This window comes from Priapulus caudatus, unplaced genomic scaffold (assembly GCF_000485595.1).
Source record: "Priapulus caudatus unplaced genomic scaffold, Priapulus_caudatus-5.0.1 Scaffold841, whole genome shotgun sequence".
NCBI lineage: Eukaryota > Metazoa > Priapulida > Priapulimorpha > Priapulimorphida > Priapulidae > Priapulus > Priapulus caudatus.
Genome location: NW_014577902.1, coordinates 33,491 through 48,656, shown reverse-complemented (window position 1 = coordinate 48,656; position 15,166 = coordinate 33,491). Strand labels below are relative to the sequence as shown.

General features: G+C 44.8%; 1 protein-coding gene across 1 annotated transcript in view; it reads left to right on the top strand.

Annotated features, from left to right (window-relative positions):
- LOC106813896 (carnitine O-palmitoyltransferase 1, liver isoform-like) overlaps window positions 1-13,229 on the top strand; it is a 28,728-nt gene extending 15,499 nt beyond the window's left edge. Inside the window, exons 8-17 of the mRNA XM_014818140.1 lie at window positions 158-162; window positions 802-914; window positions 2,203-2,336; window positions 4,442-4,501; window positions 7,576-7,660; window positions 8,397-8,573; window positions 9,040-9,174; window positions 9,549-9,737; window positions 10,019-10,186; window positions 11,000-13,229. Coding sequence (XP_014673626.1) covers window positions 158-162; window positions 802-914; window positions 2,203-2,336; window positions 4,442-4,501; window positions 7,576-7,660; window positions 8,397-8,573; window positions 9,040-9,174; window positions 9,549-9,737; window positions 10,019-10,186; window positions 11,000-11,122 — 1,189 coding nt within the window. The 3' untranslated portion in view covers window positions 11,123-13,229. The remainder of the gene's footprint in view (window positions 1-157; window positions 163-801; window positions 915-2,202; window positions 2,337-4,441; window positions 4,502-7,575; window positions 7,661-8,396; window positions 8,574-9,039; window positions 9,175-9,548; window positions 9,738-10,018; window positions 10,187-10,999) is intronic.
- Window positions 13,230-15,166: the final 1,937 nt, after the last annotated feature.

Below are 15,166 nucleotides of genomic sequence, written 5' to 3'. Positions count from 1 at the left end.
TGGCATGGATGCACAGCTCGTTGCATGCACCGGGAGAGGAGGAGGGAGCATTGAGTGGGTGTTCAGCAGTCGAGCGAAGATGAGACTCGCTTGGCATGCATGTAACACCGTGGAGCTTCCCAGTCGAGGAATAAGACTCGCTGGCTGCTGTGCACAGTTGGAGTTAAGTCGAGTAAACATTTATGGCTGCTATAAACAGGGGGTCGTATACTTCATCACTGAAAGATGGCCCTAACGATGCCCGATATGTCTGAGTACGTGGGAAAACTTTTTTGGATATGATCATGATATCCTATGTACTATATATAGACAGAAAAATATGTATATTGAAAAGATATATATAATATATATGAATTCCTGCCCACCCGCAGGCGGAGAAGGATAGTGATCCGCTAACGGACGGCTCTGATTGGCAATTTTGTCTTTTATTTAGGTTTATTTTTTCCACTGCTACTTTTTGGCTAATCTTGTGTTATTATTTTAAGGAAGTTAGGAATAGGGTTAAGGTTAAACTGATTTCCCTATATCCACGAACAACCTTATTTCTATAGTCCACCTATCTCTGCCGCACACTGAGACCGCCACTATCATATATGATAATATATATATATAAATAGAGAGAGAGAGAGAGAGAGAGAGAGAGACGAAAATATTATATATGTGAACCAGGTCACAAGATGTAAAGATAATTGACGAGACATGAATATATGAAAGTTGTTAGAGAGCAGCTGCATAGATTTACATGTACATATATATATATATGTGTGATTTGTGTGTAGGACCACGCTCACGGTGGCGCAGGCGGAGCTCGACAGATGTACTTCTACAAGGGAATGAATAAAACTGCCCTCGATGCAATAGAAAAGGCTGCGTTCTTTGTTACCTTACTCGATAAGGAACTAGACTACAGTATGGTAAGTGTGTGCGAAGATATATAATATATAATGTATGATGATGACAGGTGTGGTAAATGTAATGCCAACATTTTATTATTAGGTAATTGTGACAATACTCACAATGTGGTGCTGTATTTATGACAAACAAGCTGGCTCATTTTATTTTATTTCATTCATGTATAGGTAGATTGGAAGGTAGTAGATAGCCGGAAAGAGTAGATAGGATGGAAGAACCCAGGCCAGGCGGGCAGGAAGATAGCTAAGCTCAGGCCGCAGAGGCAGGCAGGCACCGAGGCAGATAGATAGGTTAAGGTATGGCACGGCTAGGCAGGCGAAGCAAGGCAGAATAGGCTAGGGATAGGTATAGTCAGACTAGAATAGAGTAGATAGAAAGACTAGATAAGTACAGATAGTCTTGTTGAGTGTTGCGTTCGTTACTGGCGTGGCAGGCAGTTAGGTAGTATGGTAGATCGGCAGGCAGGTAGGGCGTAGGGTAGGCTTAGACTAGACGCAGGCAGGAAGGTATAGAGGTAGATAGAGTAGGCAGTCACAGAGTAGAGCAGGTACGGTAGGTGGCCTAGACTAGGGCAGGCCAGGTAAGGTAGTAGGTATGGTTAGGCTAAGAGCAGTGTAGGTAGCGGATAGGGTAGATAGGCAGGGCACGTTAGGCTAGGTAGGTCAGATAGGTCAGGCAGGTTAGGTAGGTAGGTAGAATAGCTGGCAGTAGGTAAGGTAGGCCATAGATTAGGGCCAGGCCAGTTATGGCTAGGCCGTATTAGAGTAGGAGCAGGACAGAGAGGTAGGCAATAAGATCAGCATAGGAACAGGCCGGTAGGTAGGGTAGGACTCGGTAGAATAGGCAAGGGCTCAGGTAAGAAGATAGGTAGACTAGATAAGGCAGGCAGGTAGCAGCACGGATAGGTAGGTAGGTGAGATAAGATAGGCAGCGTAGGTAGGGTAGGTAGGGTTAGGCAGGCAGGTAGGTAGGCTAGACTAAGATAAGGCCCAGGCCAGTAGGATAGGTTAGGTAGGGTAATAAGGCAGAGCAGGGGTAGGTAGGTAGAATAGATAGGCAGGCAGGTAGCAGGCAGGTAGGTAGGTAGGTAGATAGATAGGCAGCCAGGTAGGTAGGTAGGTAGGCAGGCAGGTAGGTAGGTAGATAGATAGTGTGTGCGTCCGTGCGTGCGTGCCTGCAGGCAGTTAGGTAGATAGACAGGTAGGTTGGTAGGTGGGCAGGTAGATAGATGGGTAGACAGATAGTGTGTGCGTGCGTGACAGAGCGATGTAACATGCGTCATCGTTGCAGGAAGACATGTCACAGCTGGACGAGTTTGCGCAGACAGTACTGACGGGCGACGGATGCAAGATGTGGTTCGACAAGAGCTTCAACTACGTCGTCTTGAAGAACGCCCGCGTCGGCCTCAACGTCGAACATTCCTGGTAATTATCGTTAATAAAACTACGCCGACGAACTAACGATCGAAAACCGTGGCAAAGTAATTTGTTGGTTATTTCGGCGTCGGGAACGAAGCCGATCGAAAAACGCGGTAAAACTATACGGCGGTTATTTCGGCGTTATAGACTAAAGTGTACTGCAACGTGAGGAAGTGTCGAATCGAGTAGTTTGTCGCGAATGTACGCGCGAAACATCGTTTACTTTTTGCAAAGTCGTTAAGTAATACGTCGGTTATTTCGGCGTTGTACGTGCAATCGAAAACGTACTGCGCATGAGGAAGCCTCGAATCGGGTTTTTTGTCGTGAATGTACGTGCGAAACGTCGTTTACTTTTCATCAAACTTCTACTCCGAGTTTTCGGACGCTTGGTAACGATAATTGATGTAATCGTCGTCGGTCGGCCGCGCGGTTTGCGGAGGAACAGGCAGAGAAATCGTTAAATCATTGCGCTTATTAGTTGTAATATGATCTCACGGTGAAGAGATGAATTCATTCGTTTTCTGCATGTAGAATCGTGGTAAAGAGAGCGAGCGATAGATAGGCGGATCCTGATTCAGCACGATCTGTTAACGTGTATGCTTATTATCGGGTCCATATGTTATACTTCTTTCTGCAGGGGTGATGCGCCAATCAATGCAATGGGATGGGAGTATCTAATAGCTTATGAACACGATCCTGGGTATTTGTAGATTCACCTTACGATTGATTACCTACTTGCACCCTAAGCTGGCCCGACGTCCCCGGGTCTACTTTTTCGCAAGCGCGAGAACGCGCGTTCGCCTGCCCGATGCGGCAGCCTCACACTGCTCTCGTTTTTCTCACCGATTGGGTCTGGCGGCATGATCGCGCTTGAAGGGCGTGGTCGCGCTTGAAGGGCGTGGTCACAGTTGAGGGGCGTGGTCGCGCTTGAAGGGCGTGGTCGCACTTGAAGGGCGTGGTCGCGCTTGAAGGGCGTGGTCACCGTTGAGGGGTGGTCGCACTTGAAGGGCGCGGCCGTGCTTGAAGGGCGGGCCGTGCTTGAAGGGGCGGGTCGTGCTTGAAGGGCGTGGTCACACTTGAAGGGCATGGTCGTGCCTGAAGGGCGTGGTCGCGTTTGAAGGGCGTGGCCGCGCTTGAAAGGCGTGGTCGCACTTGCGAGAGAGAGAGGCCCGGGTTGTCAGCTGGTTATTCGCAGCAGCTTGGCTCCCCCCGCAGGGCTACTTGTGAAGCCGCCACTGCATGTAGTCACGCTAGTGCCGGCTAATCGCAGAGCTGTGTACGAATCTCTAATTGCTTGTTTTTGCTTTTATTTACCTTTTACCTCTGCGCCTACGTCCGAACCTGTATCTCACTGTGTGTTGTCACGTCACTCGCATGCTGTCTGCTGTGCCATGTCGCATCTCACTTTATTATTACTATTATTATTATTATTATTATTATGTTATTACTATTATTTTGTATGTGTATATTTGTGTTCTGTTTACATTCACACATAATGGGTTCTGTGGGATTACACTAACTCCTGTTTGTTCCTTACTCTACTCGCTGACTAACACCTCCCTTCAAACTAACTCCAACCATTGCTGACCTTACACAAACTGTTGCTGTCCGTATTTCACACACTGATTAATGCTATTCTCTATACCCTCCTTCAAACTAACTCCAACCATTGCTGACCTTACACAAACTGTCGTTGTTCCGTATTTCACACACTGAATAATGCTATTCTCTATACTCACACTAACAATTGCTGTTTCATATTTCACACATTGACTAATGGGTATTCTGTATACCTCACACTAACTTTCGCTTTTCCCTATATTACAAACTAATCATTGTTGTTTCTTATGCCATCAACTAATGCTACTTCCAAACACTATTTCCTCCTGTTCCTAATATTACGCATGAACCACTGTTATTCCATCTGTTAAACTCGACTTCACCCACATTTTTCTGTGCCCTACTAACTCTTGCTGTCGCAACTTGACATTGACCTTGTCTGTTCCGGGCTTTCGTGTTGCTTGCTACAACTCCGCGTGTTAAACACTTCTTCGTTGCCCATGTGATCCCTTCCTTCCTGCTGTTGTCCTTCGCTCCCTTGCCGAACACAGGGCAGATTCACCGATTTTTTCCTTCACGTGGGAGCATATAAGCGACCTGGATTCAGGCGGGTAAGTTACCGCTCACTACCACACTACACTACACCACATTACTTTACACTACACTACACTACGCTACACTAGATTACCCTACCCTACACTACACTACACTACACTACGACTACTACTACACTACACTGCATCACACCACACACACCACCACTACCCACGACACCGCAGCGCACCACCCACAGCCCACCAACCACAGCACAGACACGCCACGCCACGCCACGCCACGCCACGCCACGCACGCCACGCCACGCCACACCACCACGCCACACCACACCATACTACACCACACCACGCCACACCACACCACACCATACACCACACCACACCACACACCACACCACATCACAGCAGAGCACAGCGCACCACACCACACCAACACCATACCTACACCACACCACACACACACCACACAACCACACCACACCACACCAACACCACCCACACACACCACACACACCACACCGCACACTAGATTACCTACCCACACTACACTACCCACACTACACTACACTGCATACACCACCACACCATACTACACCACACCAACAACCACACCACACCACACACACCAACCACACACACCACACCACACCACCCACACACCACACACACCACACCACACCACACCACACCACACACACCACCACCACACCACACCACACCACACCACACCACACCACAGCACAGCACAGCGCACCACACCACACATACTACACACACCATGCCACACCACACACAACCACACCACACCACAACCACACCAACCACACCACACCACACCACACACCAACACAACCACACCACACACACCACACCTACCACAGCACACCACAACACGCCACACTACACCAGTCCGGCGCCACACCACACCACACCACACCACACCACACCACACCACACTAGACACAACAATACAATACACTAGGTTACACCATACTAACCGATACCACATCACGCCACGCCTACGACACATCATGCCACACCAGCCCACCATGCCCACACATGCCACACATCACACCCACCGATCCACCCACGCGCAGCACTACACGCCGCAACCATACGACCACTGCCACACCCCACAGCCATACCACACATCACTACACTCCATCGCATACCCACACGCTACGCGTACGACAATCATGCACATCATGCCACACCATGCCACACCATGCCACACATCACTACACTCCACCACATACCACATCACGCCACGCTACGACACATCATGCCACACCATGCCACACCATGCCACACCATGCCCACACCACTGCCACACATCACTAGCCACTCACCGCATACTCACAGTCACGCCCGCACGACACTATGCACACCATGCACACCACTACCCACCAATACCACACATCACTTACATCTCACAATACCACATCATGCACACCTGCCACACCATGCCCACCTACCACACATCATACACTTCACCCACATACACATCCACGTGCCACGCTACGACACATCATGCCACACCATGCCACACCATGCCACACCATACCACACATCACTACACTCCACCGCATACCACATAACGCCACGCTATCCCACACCACACAACACAACACTGCACTGTTAGGCTGTTCACAGTGGTCCACGTCATCACAAACACACAGTTTGTGCGCTGGGGAAACAGCTCAGTGTCTTTTGTAAGTGCAAATAAATGCTGATTCATGCTTGTCTGCGAAATAATCGATCTTAAAAATTATGGCCATTTTTATTTTGTACATTTTAGGGAAACGGGGGAGGGGCATCTCTCCAGAGTATAGCCATTTTTGTTTTGTTTGGCCATTTTAGGGGAACGGGTCATCATACGGTAGATTTCCGTTTTCTACGATTGTGATAACGTTGAAAGTTGTGAACAGTAGCCAGTTACCAGCACTAGATGATTGTATGTTATTATTGCAACCAATGTGATTCTGTTGTCAGGATTATGATGTGTTGATGTATCTGATTTAATTTTGAAGAATTTACGATAATTCTTTTTTATAAACTCTGAAGTAAGATTATAAGAGTATTGTTTCAATCGAGTCGTGTCTCATCATTCTAAACTTTATATAGTTAAAATTAAAATTAATAAATACATCGTGTGTAACCAGTGATTGCGCATGTGTGAATATGCATATATGCATATATATATGTTGTGAATGTACATAGATGCATGTAGGTGCACGTGGCTGTGTTTGTATGCATGCTTGCTTCAGTAGCGCAGATGGGGTCGTTGCGTATCAGGTACTACAGATATGTACCCGAGGTAGTTTTAGGTTGTTTAGTATTATGTTAATATTTTTATGTGAGGTATGTTTAGGGTTAGGGTTAGGGTTAGGGTTAGTGTTAGGGTTAGGGTACACTTCTGTAATACAAGTCTGGTACACTTTGTGTATACATATATGTACCTCGGGTACATATCTGTAGTACCTGATACGACAACGACTCCTTCAGCTTCAGTAGCAGACAATACACGTGTGTCTGAATTAAGTATATTTTGTTGGTTTCTGCCACACACTGCTGAGCCATCGCGGATAACATATTCAATATATCATCATGATTGATATAATTCTATAATCAATCGATTCATGGTTGCTATCTAGGTGAGGACACTACTGGTGTTTTAGTGGTTGACAGTTATATGAAACACATTGTAAACAGCTCTGTCTAGGTTTCTGAAGTTGATTATTTCCACAAGTTATTGAAAGTGGATGAAATTACAGCAACAAAGGAAAGCAGAATTGCAGACTATAATGTTTCGTAACACGTGTATTGTCATGTCACAAGCTTGCTTTCAAAATATTATACTAGAATAGATGGTGTAGCGGTGTTTGGGAGAGGCGATAGCTGCATGTCAATAGAAAATGGTGAATTTGCCGTTCCCAGAAAATCTGCTACAAAGTTATCGCATGTTCACGTGTGCCACACATATTATATATACATGTCTTTTTCTCCTTTCTATATATATATAGACACTGACGTTTGTGTAGCTTTGTACGTGAACGAATGCACTAATTCGGATTGTAGCACGATACACAGAGTGAATGATGATGTGTGTGGGTTGTTTGTGGGTACAACAGATACAAGGAGGATGGACATTGCAAGGGAGAGGTATCCAACGACCTACCTCAATTGACCAGACTGAAATGGGATGTGCCAGACGAGGTGAGTCTAACACTACCGCTCTCGCTTCTTATCTTCTACTCTGTGTAATTCCTGACAAGTATTCAATCTCAGGTTGTCGAACAACGAGCTAAACTATCTTAAATGAGTTTGTATTGGCGCGGTCGAGAATGGGCGACTGTCGGTTCTTAGCTTGTTATCGGGGGTTGTGTTTAGAGATGCACACATTCCTTATTGTGTTTTTCGATTGTGCGGTGTTTTTATTGTAGTGCAGCTAGTGTCCTTGCCTATCTGGTAAGGCATCAAGAACGCTGCGCTTTAGTTGTCAGTTGATATAGCTCAGGTCTAGTCGAATCTTTTGCAGTGAGCTGCCTGATCTTTTGTCTCTTTTATCTCAGTTAGTTCTACTCTCTAACTCCCACTCAAGGGGCACCCTAAGAGGGTGTCCTTTATAGGGGTGATACTCCATTAGGAGTGTTCCCATCTTTAATGTCATTAATGGTCATAATAACATATGTATATATATGGTCATGGTCATATGTCATTTAGGTTAGGGTTAGGGTTAGGATTATCAATCCTTAATCAATAATCATTAATCATTAATGATATCAAAGTTGGGAACACTCCTAATGGAGCGTTAGCCGTGGCGACAGGTGTTCATTTTATGAAGGTATCTGCTGACTAAGGTTTGACATTATGCATATGATATATATATTTATATATATATATACATATGTATCATCACGTATACGTTCTATGTAAATGTTTTATGCTGCAGTGCATCACGATCATCGAGCAACAGAAGCAGCTGGCAGCCAGCATCTGCGCAGATGTGGACCTGCGGCTGCGCATCTTCGGACCCCAGCCCAACGAGTACGGCAAAGGCTTCATCAAGAAGTGCAAAATTAGTCCTGATGCCTACATACAGATGGCGCTGCAGCTGGCTTATTACAGAGTGAGTGTCAGAAGTGTTAAATTCACCCCCTATTTTCACTGGGGATGAAAATGGCTACACAGAAGTGCTAGGTAAAACTAAGATGAAAGTCAAATTAAAATTGTGTCTTTAAAATGAAATTTAAAAAAATTAAATGAAACAGCATCGTATGTGTGTGCGCACATACGCCTGCTGCCCAAATTAGAGTCAGAAAGTGTGTCACAAAGGGTGGGAACTACTAGAAGAACTACAAGAAAGCTAAAGGCAAACATAGATGCATGAAACTGAGAGGTGAAGCTAAAACCAAGTCAATTTTAAACTGCCTTTTAAATGAAATGAAAAATAATTAAATTAATGCATATCAGGCCTCATAGGTCCACCCCCACCCCCAGCCCATGCTATCCCCACCCTAAAACACGCGTTCCTGTGTGTGCGCACGTGTTCGCCTGCTGCTCGAATCACCGATTTGCTCGTCCCCTCGACGCAGGATTCTGGCAAGTTTCACCTGACCTACGAGGCGTCCATGACGCGGCTGTTCAGGGAAGGCAGGACGGAAACGGTGCGACCGGTGTCTTCGGAATCCTGCGCGTTCGTGAGAGCGATGGACGACCCCAGCAAGACGGTGAGTCTGTTATCCAATCATACTTATGTCATCAGACATGCAGGAATCGCTCCGAACCGACTCGTCATCCAATGTCAACCAATTTCAATACAAGATATGCGATTGAAAACCAAGCACATGGTATACTCTCCGAAAGTTAGGGCTTTCTCTCTTTGCTGATATCGTTTTTGATGCAAAATCCCAGTAAAAAATGCAATATATATATATATACACACGTGCGTGAGTGTGTGTGTGCGTGCGTGCGTGCGTGCGTGCGTGCGTGCGTGCGTGCGTGCGTGCGTATGTGCGTGCGTGTATGTGGGTGAACTAAGATTCTGTCGGGCGTGTAGATCAACGTTCAGAGGTATATCGTCGTATGTATTTGACGTTGACAGAACGAGGAGCGGGTCAAGCTACTGAAGGCTGCCACAGAACGTCACGTCACTACCTACCGCGACGCCATGACGGGCAAGGGCGTCGACAGACACCTGTTCTGCCTCTACGTCGTCTCACGCTACCTAGAGGTCGACTCTCCGTTCTTACAGGAGGTGCTCGGTGAACCGTGGAGACTTTCAACTAGTCAGGTGGGTCGTCAGCGCGAACATACCTGCCGCTATACCCGTGCGTCATCTACGTGCGCGTATCAATACGTGCGTACGGAGTGGTTTATATTGTTATAGCTATCTTTGCTGTTATTAGTCTTATTATTTATATATTGTAAACTATCCTATATGGCATTGACTCCTGATATTATATAATATCTAATTATAATATATAATAATAATATAATATATTATATTATTATTATTTTTGTTAAGTTTATTATTATTCATTGCTAAGTTTCTTTCCGCTGCCACGCTTGCAGACGCCGCATAATCAGACGGACCTGTGGAAAAAGCAGGTCGTCGAGCAGATCTGTCCCGGCGGGGGGTTCGGACCGGTCGCCGACGACGGATATGGCGTTTCCTACATCATCGCCAGCGAGAACATGCTCTTCTTCCACGTCTCCAGCAAGAAGTCGTCTCCCACGACCGTAGGTTTCCGCGCCGCCGCCGTAGACGTGCGCCACGGGTTGGCCAGGGGGCGACATCGTAGCTTTGTGCCACGGGTTCGACAGGGGGCGACGCCGTAGCTTTGGGTGACGTCTTCAGGGGGCGACGCCGTAGCTTTGCGCCGCAGGCGCTTGTTTAGAGAGCGTCGAAGTAGGTGTCCGTGTCGCCACCTCCAGGGGGCGACACACTAGCTTTGTGCCGCGGGTGTGGGTGAACGGCCGCTTGTTTAGGGAGCACGTAGTAGTGATCACCTACGGTGATCTTCTACTTAAAGGGTAGAAGGCTGGCCTGCTAGGAATACACTCGGGGTGCACTTGAGATAATCGTGAGATTCACACTGTTGCCAGGGGTTGTTGGGGGTTTAGTGCTGGATTTTACATGTAGTAGAACGACAGATTGGATGGGAAGAGACTGGTGTGGAGCGTACTAGGTGTGCACTTGAGACTGGAATCGCGATGTTCACACTGGTGCACGGGGGTTGTGGGGGTTTGTTTAGCACACAATTGTCATGTATTGTACACGCGGCTGTTGTGTAAAGCCTGGGACACACCATGCGAATGTATTCGCATGTCCGCACGTCCGCACGTCCGCAGCGAAAAATATCAAACATGTTTGATCACTGCGAATTTCGGTGCGGATGAAATTCGCAGCAAAATTCGCCCGCACTTGAGCGGACACACCATGCGAATTTCGCTGCGATTTTACAATCGCTGCGGACGTGCGAATAAATTTGCATGGTGTGTCCCCCGCTTAACGGTCGTGGTTGGTAACGTTTCTCACTTGCTCTCTCGCAGGACTCGACCCGCTTCAGCGACAACATTGGACGCGCTCTAACGGACCTGCGAACCCTATTCCAAAACGTGCAAGTTGATGACAAGCAATCAGCTGGCACCTCACAGTCAAAGAAGGACAAGTGAAGAATAGGTGAAACCGTCTCTCGTATGTAAGGCGGACGGGAGCAAAATATTATGAGCAATGCAAGATGAGAAGAAGCAGGGAGATGTGCAGGAAGAAAGGGAAGATGAGGAGGAGAGAGGGAGGATGAGGATGAGGAGGATGAGAAGAACGATGTGGGGAAATGGGAAGCTGGCAGGGCGGGATAGACGTGTGTGTGATTAGCCACATCAGCGATGTCACACACTTCTCGTAAGCGCACATCCGTAATCAGTCGAGACCAGTAGATCCCCGGTTGTCTGACGCGGGTGCAAGGTTGTCAATTGTGCCTGACTGGGCCTTGCTAAGCTGCTTATAACTGTGTTGTCATGCGTGGCATGCCCTGTAACTGTGATGCAACTGGAGAGGATGACTTGGTTTATGTTATGTTTTAAACTGTTACCGTTATTTGCAGAGCAGATCGTATGGAAGTGATGGGTGTCGGGAGTGAACACGAGGCAGATTAAACGGTGGGGAATGGATGAATGATGTAGCTAGGCAGATTTATGACGTGTGAGTGATCACACTGAAAGAACCGCAGTTTGATAGGCTTGGCATGCTTGCTGTCCTCGGATAGATAGTTATACCTATTATAATTTAGCATATTTACGAATGCAGTGAGACAGGTTAATGTGAGGTGGTCGCTCTATGCACGGTGTCCTCAGCACAGCAGGTAAATCTACCATGCGTCGTATCCTCAGTAAATGTTTTGAGTGAAGCATTTTGACATTTTACACACGTACGTGGTCGTTGATTTGTATACGTACGTGACAGTGTGGTGCATAGCAACTGCATCTATCAATGTGTAGCATCAAAAAATATATATCCTTTGCTATCCTAATGGTCAACGTTCTACTTTGTTTCGTGCGTAGTCAAAAGTCTAAACATTTTATGAAAAAGGCCGGGTCTAGTGACTTCTCCCAAAACTGCCTAACCATTTTACACACTGCCAGGCACGAGATCTCGTAAGGGCTTCTTACCAGATGTCTACACAACACTGAGGCAGTCTCGTCTTTTTTTGTTCTTCCAATTGCTTCGCAATCGAATAATCGACATACAACGAATGTCTCCACCATTCGCTCGCATTCACCTGTTTCGTGGTGTAACTGTCTGGTATCCCTGCGCCCTGAAGCCGGCTATAGTATTTGCAAACTTGCTGCAGAATGCAATTGAGTGGTTAACTTAATTAATTAAGTTAATTAAGTTACTTTCTGAATGTTAAACTGGTTCACACGTTTGTTAGGTTAACGATGAACGTTAGCTTGGATTTTCTTCATTAATAATTACTTTACGCACCTTTGAGTGCAGGATAACGGAAATACGTGCGTTTTGTGTTCGTACTGTATACATACGAAGGCAGGATGGTCGTTACGTTTTTAATGTTGTTGTTTTGTGTGATCCGTCATTGAATCTTTAAAGAAAATTATTTCTTATATTGAAAAACACTAACTTGCATCAAAGTAATTGGTAGTAATTAAGTGGCGCACTCGCAGGTGAATAGAAACAAGTTTACTGTGATGTATTGTTGCATTTATTGTGTTGATTATATTATACATTTCTTCTCGTTTGTTGTGTTTTACAGTAAAACGGTGAATCGACGGTTATATTCGAACGTGTTCCAACAGAATTTAATCATTCAGTGCACTGGTGTGAAATGTTACCACTGTCATATAACATGTTATCGGATGACGTAGTTAGGCATAAGTTATCACAAGTCATGTACGTATGTGCTGGCTATCGTTAGCATAACATATATCATATATGCCTAGTTGAGGTTACATTTAACTCGTGATAAATGCACATTTCGAATATGAAGACATATTTGCTGCCTTATATGTCTACATCTACTCTCGTAGGATGTTCAGCTAATAGAAAGCACAGGTTCCTTATAAAAGTTAGCCAGTACAAATACCCATGTTCTATATGCAGACCTTCCAAATACATATGCTCTATATAACTTATCTGTTCTTGTCTAATATTTTTTTAGTTTGCAGCTTCTGGCAATTTAATAGTTGTTGCAACGTGTTGCATTTATTAAACTTTGTAAATGTTCTGCTAGAAATAAATTTTATGCATTTTTACGTATCCGCATACATGCCTTTTGCAGTTGACTTTTTGTATCTTGCTGTTCAAAGGTATGTATGTTGTAAAACTTGTATGATACATATGCGACTTGTATGACTATGGTTGAACAGTGGTGGAGCTATATTAAATATAAGCATCTATATATCTGTACTATACTTCACCATTAAACCTCCCTGGACACCTAATCATACGTGTTCGATATACGTACAAATGTTTTCTTCACGTAATTGCGTACCCAAGTCGATTACAAATATCGACAAAATGTTACCTACGTTTCATGGTTAAAAATTGATCGTGACTATGTCTATATGGCTCCCATATTTTAGTTGCAGGGACAGATCCAAAGAGAGGTCCACGTGAGGTTCCCTTCCCCTTTGTCACTGCATGCCTGATTTTTGTTTCCATGTTGCGAAATTTTGTTTCAGGTAAAAATAAAATAAAGTACTTCAAAATGAAAAATATATATAGTCAATGTCAATCAAATTGCAATTGTTTTCGAAAACTGAGGGTACCCCCACCCACCCAACCCACAATTCCCCTCTCGCAAACCACCAGACATGTTCCTGTCATAATTTATGGATCTGCCCCTAAAAATGATGTCGGTCTTACATGCTATTCACAAAATCTCAGGAAGATTCTCTCTTCTAATTTCTCTTTGATGTTAATTAGACCAAAACAATGGAAAAGATTGATTAAAAGATAAAATTTATTACTCAAATTTCATAACCTACACATAGTTGTATATCTGATGGTGTACACCATAATTTTCGTACAATTTTACACAATTATTTCACATAATTTTCAATAAAAAATTCATAATAAAAATATACAAAAACAACTTTACTCTAAGTAAATACACTTAAATATTTTTCAAAATTACCTGAGTATTTGCATGCCAATATCAAATATCAGGAGCTTATCGTAGCCAATCTAATTTGATAATATCAACTATGATAAGCCCTCGAAAATGTGTACTTTATGATCCTAATCTTTCTTATGCTATTTTCTTAAGTTTTTTCATCATTACTCTGTCTTTAACTCACTGGTTGAGTCTATTGTCATTCTTCTCAAGGGTGCCAATACCAACCCATTCCAAATCATTCAATCTCTTGCTCAGAATTTATAATTCTACCAATTAACTTTCAATGATTTACAGCAGCTATCCTCATACGTTAAAATATATTATTACTTACGATATCAGGTTCAACATCCCTAAGCTTCCTGTGAATGTACGAACATAGAGTTACAGCCACAAACTCGGTGTGTAAATGGAATTGACAGTAGTACAATAACTTATGGGGAGTTGGGGAAAGTGAAGGTGCATGCATTACACGATTAAAATGGTAGCCGAATAAAAAAATTAATTAATTTAACATGGCAGGTGATAATAACTTTAGCCCCAGTATCAATGCACATGTATAGAAGTAATTTTGAAACAAGAACAAAATACGAATCGACTACAAAATGACATCGTTCTGCAATCGTAAATTACTTGCATTTAAGGACACAATCGAGCACTTTTACTCTTTGATGATAAATTACGCTAAAAACCAACTAACAGACACATTACTATTACCAAAAACACAACTACGACACTAACACACACACACACACACACACACACACACACACACACACACACACACACACAGACACACACGCACACACATGCATGCGCATGCACACGCATGGACGCGCACACACACACGCACGCACACACACACGCATCTATGCTATCATGGATATTAAGCTGCTGCTAGCTATCGTCACACACCACAGTCGTCAGCACGACAAGTCGCACGCATAGTTCACTGTACAGCACTGTCCGGACCGCAGAAGCACCGATGAAGCAACGCTTGACGAACGACCTTGACGACTAGACGATGCGTCGGACCGAGCGTATCCCGGCGAGGGAGGTGGCAGCACGGTAGCGGCCTGGCCGT